The sequence below is a fragment of the Zonotrichia albicollis genome, chromosome 16 (genome assembly GCF_047830755.1).
Source record: "Zonotrichia albicollis isolate bZonAlb1 chromosome 16, bZonAlb1.hap1, whole genome shotgun sequence".
Classification (NCBI taxonomy): domain Eukaryota; kingdom Metazoa; phylum Chordata; class Aves; order Passeriformes; family Passerellidae; genus Zonotrichia; species Zonotrichia albicollis.
The window spans coordinates 7,052,500-7,067,572 of NC_133834.1; the positions used below are offsets into that span (position 1 = coordinate 7,052,500).

Genomic DNA, 15,073 nt, shown 5'->3' on the forward strand with positions numbered 1-15,073 from the left:
ACAACTCCTAAAACAAAGTGTCAGTCTCTTTTATATAGGGAAAAAAATCCCTAAGGCCAAGCTAAAAAGTGAATCCCATCAACTTTACAAGTCTGTAAAAACAAAGGCATCTTACAGTGCCAGGAGACAGAACTACCTGAGGTTTCTGCAACCCTAAATCTGAAGCTCATTTAAGACTCAGTTAAATAAGCTAAATGTATAAACAAGCTAAATATTTTAAAAGGAAAACAAGCAGGAAAAAGAACAGCTTTTATAAATATGTAGTTCAAATATAATCAATCTTTCAATAACCTATTATCATTGATTAACAAGTAACAAAAACACTCTGAAACTTCATGACAGAGTAAGACATGTTGTTTACTCTCAGCAGAGATTATTCTTTCCTTGTTATGATCTTCCATGAATGATAAAAGTGTGCTGAAGTCATCCTTATTTTTCTGCTTTGCATGTAAATGCTTTCTTCTTTTGCAGAACACACCTGCATGTGAGTCAGACACTGACATGCCAGTCCCTCAGAGCACCACTGATGACACTGTTAGTGACACTGAGTGAAAAAGCAAAATGCTACAACGAATCTGATTAAAAAAAAGAAAAGAACAAAAGAAAAATCCAGGAGGAAGGAGGAAGAAAATAAAAGAATGAGCAACTGAAGAAGAGGGGACTGGAAAGCAATCAGATACGTACCTCCTAATGCAGAATAAGCAGAGACAGCCAGTCACAGAACAGAAAGGTGATAGGTCATAGGCCATAAGGAAAACAAGAAGGCACATTTAAACCACTCATTAAAAAATCATAGCCAAAACCAAACCAAGAGAAACTCACAAATAATATGGAAAAATAAAGACATACAAAAATAACTATTTGAAGAGAAATCCTTTTTTTGTACACAGAAAACTGTGTTGAAACATCACACACAGTTTTCTGAAATGACCTTATGGAGACTCAGTTGTTATTTATCAGTCACAGCATGTGGTAAATACCATGTGGTGTTTCCTTTTTGTCCACGAGTTTTTATTTCTCAGATCTCAGAAATAAAACTCCGAAGTTTGAACCTGATTGCTAATTTGGGTATGCAAAATAAGAAGCAACAGCCTTCAGATGTAAAGGAGCTACTTATTTTGGTTCATACATTTTTAAATACAAAGTGAAACCTGTTACCTTCACAAGAAAGCAGGAAGACACAGAGCAGCAAACATGCTAACAATGAACAAACACACAGCAGCAGAACTGCCCTTGTGACTAACCTAATTTCAGCAGCCAACCTTCTCTATCTGGATTAAAAAATGTATGCGTTAGATCATTTCCATCATCCTCTGGAATTTTAAATGGCTCATTCTTAATACTTTCATATAAATTCTAGAAAAATAAAAGAGGAAAAAGACCTCATTAATAAATGTTTTAACAGAAAATGCAACCAGGATATCTTACTGCTTCTCAGACTATTAGTATAAAACACACAGGAAATATTGTCCATAAAATTCTGGACCACCCCCGTCTGTCTTTGTTTACTACTTTGATCAAGTTTGATTTTAAACTACTTCATGTGTACACAAGTCTCTCTTCAGTACAAATTTCTTAAGCACTCCTAGCAATAACATTTTTATTTTAACTTCAGCATTTAGCATTTTGAAGGTTTCAACATCAGCTTCATTTAGTACAAGTTTTGGCAAATGAATCTGGGTTTTCATAAAATGGTGTAGCCCGTAACACTGTCTTACAGCAGTTATTTTTACTGATTTCTCAAGGAGGGAGCTTCATAAAATGAGGGGAAAATGAGAGGCAATAAAGAAAAAATAATTTTTATGATTTTTTCTGATAGAAATGCTACTTTTTCATCAGCAGCCAATTCCACAAGAATTTTGCCATAAGCAAACTACAGAGAGATACACAGAGCGTTTTCTCTGAAACAGCCTGTTCTCAACAAAAGGTTGGATATAGGCAGAACTAGCTCAAAGTAGCTGTGAATAACAAAAAATGCTTCTTTCAGCTACTCAAATGGTTACACATGCCAGAAAATGTTCTTTTGCCCTCCCTTGACAAATCTGCCTGAGAACTGTTGTGCACACTTTTAAGTCTGCTATTAAAAACACAAAGCCAGGCTTTGTCCTGGCCAGCCCAACTTACCCTCAGCAATTCCTCTGGAAGGTCTCCACCTTCATTAATTCCACGATTCATGGAGATAAACCTCTCCACTGTGGGTTTATCTCGCACGTTGTGGTTGTGCAGGCTGGTGTTCAACATAATGATGGCAAATGAAAGCACATAACATGTATCTGAAATCAGATTTGAAAAAGGGTTTATCTTCCCATGTGTTGTGTGTGCAAACCTGTAAAATTAGTGTACAGCTCATCCTGACTGATAAAGGAGAAGAAACAGTCAAAAAATCCTGAACATTGTACATAAAAGTATAAAATCCTTAAGCTGTTGAAGTAAGCCCAAGAAGAAAAAAAATGTTACAATTCAAATAAAAAAAACAAGTATAAGAAAAACTGTATGGGAATCCAAAAAAAATTAAACTCTTATGCTTATTGCTATCACCTTAAATTAACATTTCACTTGAAATGCTTAAGTGTTGGGAAAAATGTTCTCTGCACAGATTTTGCCTAAATCATAGTGGTGGATGCTATAATAAACCTGGTCCATCAGCCTCCTCCTACTCAAAGTACTTCCAAAGCTCTCTCCAAAGAGAAAGAATGGTCTCTACAAAGTAATATTCTGACTGCATTTAACAAGACTGAAAATGACATTTATTCACTTCCCTGGCATACAGGAGGTAGCTAGCACTACTGGATAATATCAGAAGATGACAAAGGAAATCTTATCATGCCTCTTGACATGGTTATGATTACAGTAAATTCTCCCAGAATTCAAGTACAAGATTCTGTGTAAGAAAAAGCAGGATGAAAACCTGCTACAGAGAGGGAAAATGTGCCTGCATCTTCAGCAGTTTGTTATCAGTAGCTATTTTCCTCTCTAGCTGTTACAGACCTGCTTTACACCAACCTTTTCCCATCCTATCTGTTCCTTAAATTAAGTGATCAAGAGCAATCTATTTGTGTATAGAGCCAAACAGAACAGCAATGCCAGAGCATTCTGTGCAGTTCTGTGATGTTTTATAAATAAAAATGCATTCTGACCATAGGCTTGCACCTCCTGGATTAGTCAGTCACATTTTCTCATTTCTCAGGTATTTCTCATTTCACACATTATTTTATCCCTAACCTCCATCTTTGCATCAGATGCAGAAGAACAAACACAAATATATATAAATAAAAATTATATTTGGATCACACAAGTACTTAGGAACCCCTGTGGTTTCCTGTGACTGACCTGTAGACTGGAAGACTCCGGGGTTACAAAGGCAATAGCGTGAAGCAAAAGCTTCCATCATACGGTCAATTTTTTGAGCCTCTCCTGGGAGTCTGAAGCTCCACAGAAACTGCCTAAAAAAGGGAAGAATAGTTATTAGACTCATTCCAGTATTTTTATTACAAATAATCCGAAACAAACGGAAAAAGAAAAAAAAAAAATCAGCATTGTCTATATAGAATGTCCTAGAAATATGTTCTCAATCTCTCAACACACAAGTCAGGAGCTATTATAAAGCAACATGCACAGATGGCTAGCCCAGTAACTCAGCCAGCAACACTGCATGCTATCAGGCAAGATAATATGGCAGTTCATATTCTGAGGCTCTCTCTTTTTTCCAGACTAGTAAACAATTTTCTGTATGCATCCCATTTTTGCCATGAGAATGCTATGGGGGGAAAAAATGAGTTCAATCCTCCCTGGGTTTCCCAGCTACAAAAAGCAATGAACAGTCAGCTAGACTTTATTCACAATGTAAAAAGACACATCGTACAAAATATTTCTGGTGTAAGGAGAGAGAAACAAGGAATACAGAAAGACTTAACATATTTACTTAAATTCATACAAAACCTTCTAAAAATAGTAACAACAAGAAGAAAACCCCACTGCTTAGAGAGGTGCTGCCTGTCTACTGTAAGCTCACCCTAAAGAATCAGACCTAGGCCTTAAAAAGAACAACTTGTGTCATCATTTCAGTAATTCTGGAATGTATGCAGCAGATCTTGCTGCTGCTTAGCAGCATAAACTGAAATACAGAGTTTACTTTTGTAACTTATTATTTCTACATAGAGGTACACTGGAATGCATACAGGACAGAAGTCTTCACAAATTTATTTTGGCACACTGTGGCACTAAAATGTTCCAATGAATTTCATCATTTATTCTTTTATCTCTAAGCAAAAGATTTATCGGAATTAAACCAGGATCTAAACCAGCAAAGTTACATGCTCTGCCATGCAAAACAAGTTCTCATTACTCCCTGTACTTTGGATGCTAATATAACAACCATTTATTCCTGTCTTCATTGGTTTTCATTTTAGGACATTATGTTCAAGTGTCACAGGCCATCTTTAGCTTGTCAGCTCTATGTACTGTCTTTTACTCACCTCGTGCAAGGTTCCAACCCAGATCACCAATTTTGTAAGCTACCAAAATACAAACATTTAATAGGAGCAGCTGCTAAGGAAGAATAAAGTCAAACCTAACATCAAACTGGGTAAAAAGAGACAGGAATACGAAGCTTCCCAGACAAGCTTCAGCAGCCACAGAAAAGCTTCTTTGGCCCAAGCCTCAGGCAGCTCAAGTTATCATCACCACATCACTCAACCATAGCAAAGCTGTTCTGACTCCACATCACAAGGCACTGCACCAGAAACAAAGATCACACGGACATTTCCATTTATCTGGTGTCAGGAGGGAGTCACTTGGGGCAAAAAACCAGGCAGAGCTGTCTAAGTCAACCTAATTTGATCAATCTGTTACAGATTTTCACCAAGATGAGAAGAGATCTCACAAGGTCACTGTATGCAAGCATCCCAGATAAATCAAGGGAATTGTTCATGTAGCAAGGGAAGAAAACAAACTAAGATATCACACTCTCTTTCACATGACAAGTGGGAAACTGAGGCAAGCAGAAGGAAATCATTTGTTTCAAAGTTTACCTCTCTGTGATTGAACATGATCAGTGAGAGCATGGATCAGTGGATTTCTCCTCCTCCCTGCCCAGAAGGACAAGTTGAGGTGGAGTAAAATTAGGAAGAAAATTACTTAAGTAAAGAGTTTATTTCTTTTTTAACCTATTTCTGTGCTAAGATATAAAACAGGTCTTCAAATGTCCACATATGGGCAGGCACACGGAGGATTAACAGCTGTTTCAGTTTGTATTTGAAAATAACCTGAAATAACCAGGAGTTTTCACCCTCAAGGGCAGCACACACACAAGCAGTCAGAAGGGTTAAACAGAGCTGTCTCTGCTCACTTGCACAGTAATTTGTACAGTTGTGCTGAGCTGTAGAGCAGCTTGCTGATAGATAAATCAACACAGTGACTCATATAAACATGCAATTTGATAGAGGAAGCTCAAGTCAAAAAACAGAAAGAATTTACTCACCTTAAGGCTTGTACAAGATTGAGATCAGCGAACTCATGGAGTTCAACAAAAGCCTGAAGAACTTTAATATTAAATTCATCTCTGTGAAAGGAAAATAGAAACAGACAATTACAATTCTGACCTTTAAAGACTTGTTAGTTATCTCGATTTGCTTCTGAAAACAAATAAGGAAATAAACACTCACACTGATCAAATAAAGCCATCAGAAATAATCTACACATTTATTTGAAAGGTATTTTCATGTTTAACACTAGTACTTTGCCCGTTTTTGCTGGTAGGTTAGCAAAAGCCAGAACATTTGAACTTATTTTAGAACTGCTTATTTAAATGACCTAAAAATAGCCTTGCCTTCTTTGCTTCAAATTTATTATTACTGTACTGAACTTCACATTTTTTATTACTCTATCTCCTTGACATAGGAGGATACCTGAGAAATTCAATCAGTAAAAAGCCTTTTGCAGAAATTGTCATGAATTCTTAAAACAATGGTTAATGTAAGACTAATTTCTCTAGCCATACAACATACAATTAACAAACAAACTATCTTTTTTCCACTCTAAGAACAGAAAATATTGAAGCAGTATCTTAATTTATATACAAAGATAAGAAACAAAAATGCTTCTATTGATTGCATCCAAGAAAAAGAACAGCTTTTGAAAAGAGCTGCTTAGTATGTACTATACTCTTACTCCATTCCCAAGAACTGGTAGAACAAAGTTAACTAAAATCAGAAGAGGTTCTGAAAGGGCTTCCTCTCACTATCTCTTACAGTGGTATGCAAATCATTATGCTTTGTTTGGTACAAGGGGGTTTAAATTCAAAACTAACATTTAAAGATGTCATGAACATAAAACTATGTGGAAGGACAGAGCTTGGCCGACACCATCAGTGAGTTCCTGTGCCAGAAGAATAAAGGTTTACAATCCTCAGGGTGTGCTTTACATACCTCACCAAGACAGAATGCTGTGTATCAGCCTCACCCGAAAACAGAAAGGTGTGCACCCACCAGGAATGAGCTGCTGCCCTGCTGACTAACTGCACAGTCAGACTGACCTGCACCTCAGGAGTAAACACCCTAAAACCAACTGTTCATTCATTGGCATGTTCCTACATTTACAGAAAAACACACCAGTTCTCTCAGCAAATCCAAGCAATTCTCATCAAATTTAGCAATGCACAATTCAACTGGGTACCTGCTTTTCAAAGACGTGGCATGAGAGTGTAATAAAAGAGAGCACTCCAGAGGGGTTTGTTTTTACTTAAAGCAAATTATTTATTTTGTTTATAGGCATGCAGCAGTTGTGCTGGATACACCTCCAAAGACACAAGACAAATAATAAAGTGCTCCAGGAAGCCACTTTAAAAAAGAAGTGAAGATTTACCCACACAGAAAGAAACCATAAGTCTTTTTTTAGGATGCAATTCATCCCTTATTTATTATAATTTTTGCTATATTTTTAAGTGTTACCTTATTCCATTACACCATTCATTTTTTCAGCTTGCTGAGTGCTTTAAGACTATAAAAGTCAGTAATATAGATTCTATCTCTTTATGGCAGAATGTTATATAAATATTTCAGTCTGTTGACTAACCTGGTCTTGTCCTCGGCTATATTTAGCGAGAAGTAATTTATGATGGGCCCCTGAGAGGGGATGGCAAAGCAGGAGAGAATCTCCTCAGAGATAATTCTGTTGTATAAAAACTGTTGACACGTCTACATATTCTGCATAGAGATTTCATAACAAAGATCTATTTTCAAAAAGCTCATATTACAGTAAAAACTTTGACTGAACCTATGAAAGCCAAGAGGAAACTGCTGAGCAGAAACCACGCAGCTGCTGCTGGAACCAGCCTGAGCAGTGTCTCAGAAGGGAGCTGCACAGGGCAGCAGCACAGGAGCACATCCCAAAGGAGTCACCTCTGAGGTGGCACTGACCGTGTGCCAGCCCGTCCATGCACACACTCCAACCCTCTGCACTCCTGCCTCCCTCAGCTGCCTTTTCAAATCAATTCCTGGGTTGCACAGCAATGGAAGGCATTTGCATTCTGACTGGGTTTTGCAACTGTGTGCATAAATATTCACGCTGCATGTTGATTGTAGCAGGGCTGATAAGGACAGGGTGCAGCTGCCCTTGGAGACACCTGCTGAGCAATGGGACGTGTGTGTGCAGGGAAATGACAACACCAAAACCTGCTGGAGCTACTGTCCCAGGAAATACCTGTTTGAATAAGTAATTTCTTTACAGTCCTATTATTACTGACTGTAAATCACTCCTCCTCTGGACACAGTACTAAGAGTCACCAGGAGTGTTGCAACACAACTCTCAGACATTCCAAAAGCTCATGGTATAGAATTCTGCACTACAGACAAATGTTTTTGTTTACTCAAAATACTAAATTATAGTTAATTAAATATCATTGCATGATGTACCCAATTTAGAAATAGCAATCTAAAACAATACTGCAGCAGGTTTACATCCCCACTGTAGCTTTTATGGATCTCAGAGAACCTGAGCAGCTCTCTCCTGCAGCCTGTGAAGAGAAACTACCCAAAACCTGTGGAAGTGCTTCATAAGCTCAAGAGCGAAGTTCCAATATATTTTTACTATACCTTTCACCGAGGTAATCTCCAATTACCGTTTTATTTAATCCTTCTCCTTTATAAAGGAACTGTGCAATGTCTTCTGCAGTGTTGTGCAGGAGGTCATTTTCTATCAGAAACTGGATTCCCTAGGAAGAGCAATTCCAGAGGAAAAGGGATGTTATGTCTTCTTCCACAAGCATTTAAGTAAATATCACTCACAACATTTGGTATTAATATACTGACACAGACATACACATAGCACATTAAGAGTTACATTACCTACGGATTTTTATTTCTTTTAATAAAATGGTAAACAATGTTTTTCAGTTAGATGAGCAATATTTAGTACTGGTTTTAAGATGAAAATGAAAACACATTATTAAGGCTAGAAGTACTAGGTGGCAGTTTGAATCCCTCAACCTTCAATATTTGATTTGAAAGATCAAATATTAATTGAATAATGACTGCACATTGCTCTTTGGAGCTAATGTGTGAGCTGGCCTGTTCCCAACATTGCATCAATGTCTGCAGAGCCGTAATCTGCAAAATCATGTAATGAAGAGGTACACAGAAACTACTTAATTACCACCATGACACAAAATCAAGCATCTGGTATAATCTACAAACTGCAACCCAATACATCAAGCCACTACTTGCAGCAGGAAGTCACAGCTGAAGATACTGAAACCGGTTTAAAAGAGTTGATGCTGACATTGGGATTATCAGTGAATTCTGGTTGTGCTGGAACTAAGCTATTCACAAAGGACTGAGCTACACTACTCACAAAGGGCTGCTCAGTCAGCTGCTACCAAGGGCAGGTGGAGAGTCTTACCCTGTCCCTCAGAGGGTACTTGGACTCCCACTCCTCCATAAATTACTGCCCTACAACTGGCACAGGCCAGGGAAGCCCAGAGACTTCTCTGGAAAGTGGCAAAGAAAGGAGACTGAGTTACACAGAGATTATAGCAAGGATGGGAGGGATCTGACACTGAGCAGCTCGTGCAGAGAGAACCATCCTCTGTTCAGCCCACAGACCCCAGCACAGATGCTGCTGATTTCCTCCAACCCTAACAACAGCCTGTTGTTAAAGTAGAAATGGAAACTTTAAGTAGCCTTAATGCCTTGGATTCCAAATACATACAAAAGAGGTTAATAAATTATCACTAATATCCTCTACTAGACTATTTCAGACTTTCAAGAATTCTAGTTTTTCAATTTCTGCAAGTGGAATATTATTTATTTCATTACAACTGAAAAAAAGCTCATTTTTAAAATATAGCATAGATGGCCCTCTAGTAACAGTCAAAAGCATGATTATCCTTCTGTTTGATTAATTCAAGTTTTTAATCATGAAATTATTACCTGCTTGACAAAAAAAGGTCAGTTTTCTGACCCAATTTAACAGGGAAAGTAAACTGTGATGTTATAAAGCTTGAAGCTTTTTTTTAGAAAGTCTGGTATGTAATTCTCTCAGAACAATTTCATCATCATCTGAAAAATTTCGATGCCAGGCTGGTATTCTGACAACTTAATATTTTGATAAGACATTTCACAACAGACATGATTTCTTTGCAAAGAATACATCCATTATATCTTGAACCAGAAATTGCTGAGCTTGCCTCAGAACTGATCCCTTCAAAGCTTACTTGTACAATATTTGACTAGAAAACATAGCGCTTTTTCCCATCCCAAGTTATACGAAAAGCTTTCATCTCTGAAAATCAAAAGAGAATCTCTCCTCTGATATCAGAAACAGCAGATTCCCTTGGTTCAACACCTGGACCATATTATTCATGCTTGGTATAAACAGACTGATCTGAATAGGTTTGTTGGAATTGTACAAGTTACTGATAATGGACAGGACTTGAAGTATTGAAAACAAATTTCTGTGCACAGAAGCAGACACTTTCCCATATTGAAAAAATCAATTTAATTTTTCTTTTCCTGGATTTTTTTTAATTATTCCTAAGATGTTAAAAGAACCAGAAGTCAAACAGACAGGAAAAGTAATTTGTCTGGGACAACAACTTCAGCGTCTGGAATAAATGGCAAAATAGGCCAAGCAAACCCCTACCTCCTACACTATCTTTTGTCTTGATGCAAATTTTCTTTCTGTAGACTGACAGGAGACAGATGACAGCTGTACTAGTTTAACTTACCCACACAAAACTCATTGCTACAGACATTTTCAATATTCACTACAAATATTGCATGGATTTATTTTTTATTTTGCATCACTGCAATGAAATCTGCTTTGAATTTCATCTCTTTTCCAGTAACTCAATTATAAATTTTGCAGTTATTTACACCCTGCCTTTGTCACAGAGAATTCATTTCCTGGGCCCAAAACAGACAGTACCAACTTCAGCATGGTGAATTTCCAGCACAAATTTGTCTCTGCACAGTATTTTACAAACTTTACCATTATAGCCCTTCCCACAGGAGCTCACCAAAGCCAAACTCCCAGGTACACATCCTGGAAGTGCATAAATACACCTATTTTCAGAGGGGGCAAGGGAGAATTGCTCTACACACACACATGAATGTGCAAGGTCTTCAAATAGAAATGATAAAAGAAAATTACCTCACTGTGCTCCTGCTAATATGAAAATATCAGACCTTTGTTCCCAGGTTTTAAAGGAAGAAACTTGGTGGGTTCAACCCAAGTATTATTACCCCAGTTCTTTGGCATTCTTAAATCCAGAGAGTATCTTCCCTCCTGTTTCTGAATGAAAAATATCCTTTTCCCAGGGAACCCCAGGTAGCTTTTCCCAGCACCACAAGGATGTTTACACACTTCAGCTGGCAGGAACTTAATGCAGCAGCTGCAAGCAACACCACAGCTTTAGAGCACACAGCTACTGCAGCACCACTGAGCACAGGCATTATTGAGAAATTACTACTCTGAGTCTGTTCACCACATTTAAATTATGTTACAGTAGCAATGTGGCCACAGCATCTATTTATAGAAATAATTTCATCCAGTAAGAACCATAACAAAAAATAGTTAATGCTGGAATGAAAGCATCTGACATCATCCTGTGACTTTGCCACAAACTTCTAGGACTTGAAAGAGCAGGAGGACCACAGGAAACTACCAGGATATTTGGGGGTATTCTGCCCTCAACAGAACAGAAGTTAAGTAGTCACCAAAATGGAAAATAAAAGTAAAAGACATGGCCAGCATTTTAGAAAGGCTTCTTGTACTTGAGAATTTCTGGCAAACTGGAACTGTCTGAAGAACAGAAGCCACACTGTACTTGGAACATTTCAGAAAAGCCACCAAAATGTAACTGAATTCAATACAATTGGAAAGAAAACACATCAAGAACACAGAAAAACAAATGCTAAATAGTTTCCAAGAAGACCTTAAAGAATACTCTTCACAAATTCAAAATGGAACCTCAATGACAAACAATAGAGGACAATAAAACAAAGCAAGGAAGATGAAATATGAAAAGCAAAGGCAAAAGGTCAAATATGTCAAAGAAGCTCTTTTAAACATTGCAGGGGAAGTCTGGAAGAGAATGTGCAGGTCCCCAGATTTTCCAGAAAATTAACAACTATTTAAGAAACAGAGAGGCACTCCAGAAAGAACTGCATTTATTTCTTGGCTACATGCAGAGCAGACTCCTTGAAACTGTAACTAAGCTTGTACAAGTCAGATAGGTCCACATCTATATGCACAGATGTATGAACAAAAATACAGATGTTCACACATGCCTTTTTCAGAAACAGGCTTTAGATATCTAAATATAAAAGTCTGCATGAAAACAAAAAATATGGCAAAGGCATTTTGAAAGATAAAATAGGAGAGCATTAAAGGAAAAGAAGTATGGCCTCACTGACAACCACACATGAAAAACAAATTTAATTATATTTAACATATCAACATAGAATACCTCTATCAGGTACAAAGCAGCCAGGTCAATCAATACCTGGCATATTTGGTTGTTGATAAGTAACCTCCACTATCAAGGGTTTGTTTAAGTGAAAGAAGCACACAGCTGGCACCTGACCTGATGGCTGCTTCCAGTTTAACCCTCTCAGAGTGTTCCACGACATGCAAGCAAAGCCTATGAGCTTACATTTTCAGAAATATTTCTTTAAAAGGCCATAGAAGTATTTGTCATAGGTCACACTACAAGCAGAGACTTGATTTCTGACAAGTGAAAAAATTCTTTACCTTCTTCGGGTCCATGTTGAACTTCTTCCTTCCCATGGCTATTTGCTTATTTCTTTGTGTAGTTTTGCTACATATGGAGACAATGAAGAGACAACAAGCACTTACCAGTCATTCTTTTACAAAAAGATTCTAGATGAGTTTTTAATTTCTTGTGGCTACTTTGTATTTTCTACTACAAAATTAAGACATCCGCTTTTCATAAAGGAGAAAATTATGATACTATTTTCAACTCCTTTAAGCAACTGCAGCTTCAGAGACCCATATCCTTATCCACAGGACAGTAAATATTACACTCTATCCAACATATTCTCTAGCCAAACAAATGACACACCTGCATGGGATAAAGTCAGGCTTTATAACAGATTAAATAAAGGTAATCCATCATTTGTTTAGCATGGGAAAGGTATTTTTACTTGCTGTTCCTGGAAGACCTGTTCCAAGGTCTTACTGAATCATGTCCACATGTTGGCATTACTTACCTTTCTTCTACACTAGTCAGATTATCAATTTCAGTCATAACCTCGGCAATTTCAAATTTTAATCTCTGCAAAAGAAGGAAGGACAATACATTAACCTACATTAGAACACCTTTTGAATTATATAATAATATTATCTATTAGGTTTTATTGTCTAATATTTGTTATTTACCTGAAGAGAAGTGAACAATCTTGGGGCTTCCTTAGGTATTTAAAGATTTTATCACAACTGAATAACTTAAACACATGAACCTGCACTCTGTGTGTGCTTATCCCAGAGCACCAAGACCAAGCTGCCATTATCAATTAATAAGATTTCTTTACCCACATTTCCCACTCACTCCTATCCTGAATGCAAATCTGCTGTTTAATGAGTTTTTGATTACACAAAGAAAATGTGGACATCTGTACATATTGCATTACATAAATTCAGAAGTTAATCTTTTTTAAAGCACACATATGATGCATAAATCCTGCTCACTATTAGAAGTATTTGTTTAAGTCTTTTATATGCTTTTAAAACCATTACCTGAAATCCTGAAATTCATATTTAAGTCTGCAGCTTAGGTCTGTAACTTAATCTACTGAAGGAGTCTTCTAAGGATCTTTACAGTAAATCAATTACCTCAATATCATCAATCAATTCTTTTTTCCTGCGACGAATATTTAAAAGCTCTTCTCTTTCTTCCAAGGAGAGATCATCAGGCACTGGAATGGAGCAAAATGTACAATTTTTTAGCATTTGATACCTCATCATCACACATAAAACTCATTAAACCGATTGGGAAAAATAAGTTTATGTGAAACATCAGGACATTTCTTTTACATCATTTTCAGGAAAAAAAAACCCAAAATAAATCAAAATAAACAACATAAATGAAATCTCAATCTAATATATTTGTAATCTGCTTTATAAAAATCCTAAGTAAGGTAATTGAATGAATGAGTATGGACAGAATCTATCTTTCAAAAGAAAAACAGACAATTAAAGGAATCTTGTTATCATATGATGTGGCAAGATTTGGTTCTACAGCTTAATTGCCAAATTCAAGCTGGATATAATTCTATTACATAAGTAACATAGCAAAATTCTACATGTAAATTAATTATCTTCCAGGAAAAAAAAGCCAAAGAACAGCCAATGCTGTACAAGATGCGTATCCTGGTGCTGAATTCATGCCAGCAGAGCCCCCTCATTTGGCTGCTGTGGAGAGAGAGATGCAGGAGGTACAACCCAAACACCAAACACCTGCCAGCAGTAGGACAAAAATACAGCAGCAAAATCAGCTTTCTAACACAAACATGGGCTTTGCATAACATCTTTTAGGTGAGTCTGGAGTATTTAATTCAATTTTAGGTCTCTCCTTGGCCATGATAAATGAAATATATGACCCTGCTGATAAAAATCAGCTGCTACTGACGGTGCAAATGTGTGTCTGTCACTCATCCTACCCTCACCCTGTGTCTCTGTCCAACAACAGCAAAGACCAAAAATCATCAGCATAAAACCACTGCTTTTCTTGAACATCAGATGTTCCCCAGCAAGAAACTTCTTTGGACAGAGATCACTTCTGCTCATTTGTACAGCATCAGACACCAACTACAAATATTCACCTCCTGTGCAGCAATCCTGTAATAACAGTTCTAATGTTACCCACTTTCTTGGGAATAGCTCCTTAATTACAGAACAGCTTTTCCTTCCAGCTCAGTAAAAATGGACCAACAAAAGTAATTAATAAGATCTGTAAGAGCAACACACAACAAATGTACTCATCTGGGAAAGTCAAGGCCACTCTTTTATGTCCTATACACACATAACAGACTGTAGCAACAGGATTACAAAGAAAAGTTCAGCTTGAGAGGAGAGTTTTAAACACACATTTGGAACAGAGCTTCTGTTTGAATCCTAATAATGAAATATATTGATTATTTCAACATCCACTGGTTAAGCTCCTTTCCTTTTAGGATCCAAATCATAACAAACTCCAAATGGCGACAGACCTTGTTAGACAAGAAGTAATTATGGCAAATGATTTCATTTAACTACTCCAGATACAAACATGATTAAATTACTTTCAGTTTAGGAAATGACAGTCTTCTGTTGAACAAATACCAGACTTCAGTATGTTTACCTGCTTATTCTCCTCATCAGAAAGCCACCCACTCCTAAAAATCTCCTGCATGTGAACAGTGGCAGGATTCTTTTTGCATCAAACCTTATAAATACAAGATCCTATACCACAGAGAATTAATGTACACAGTGTACATAAATACACCACAAATATTCCAACTAGATAACTGACAAAAAAAATTAATACTGCTACCCAATATTGATTATAAAAAGGCAA

The 15,073-nt window shown here is 37.0% G+C and overlaps 1 protein-coding gene across 3 annotated transcripts in view; it reads right to left on the reverse strand.

Moving 5' to 3' along the window:
* Window positions 1-15,073, reverse strand: part of CYTH3 (cytohesin 3) — a 48,631-nt gene that overhangs the window by 10,393 nt on the left and 23,165 nt on the right. Inside the window, exons 2-9 of one of the 3 annotated variants that reach the window (XM_074552634.1) lie at window positions 13,351-13,433; window positions 12,729-12,793; window positions 12,250-12,316; window positions 8,091-8,209; window positions 5,480-5,560; window positions 3,331-3,443; window positions 2,125-2,273; window positions 1,244-1,356 (exon numbers count right to left, since the gene is read on the reverse strand). In XM_074552634.1, the coding sequence (XP_074408735.1) occupies window positions 1,244-1,356; window positions 2,125-2,273; window positions 3,331-3,443; window positions 5,480-5,560; window positions 8,091-8,209; window positions 12,250-12,316; window positions 12,729-12,793; window positions 13,351-13,433 (790 nt within the window). Of the gene's footprint in view, window positions 1-1,243; window positions 1,357-2,124; window positions 2,274-3,330; window positions 3,444-5,479; window positions 5,561-8,090; window positions 8,210-12,249; window positions 12,317-12,728; window positions 12,794-13,350; window positions 13,468-15,073 lie in introns of those variants that run through there. The other 2 variants (XM_005487352.4, XM_074552636.1) reach the window with 2 other exon arrangements.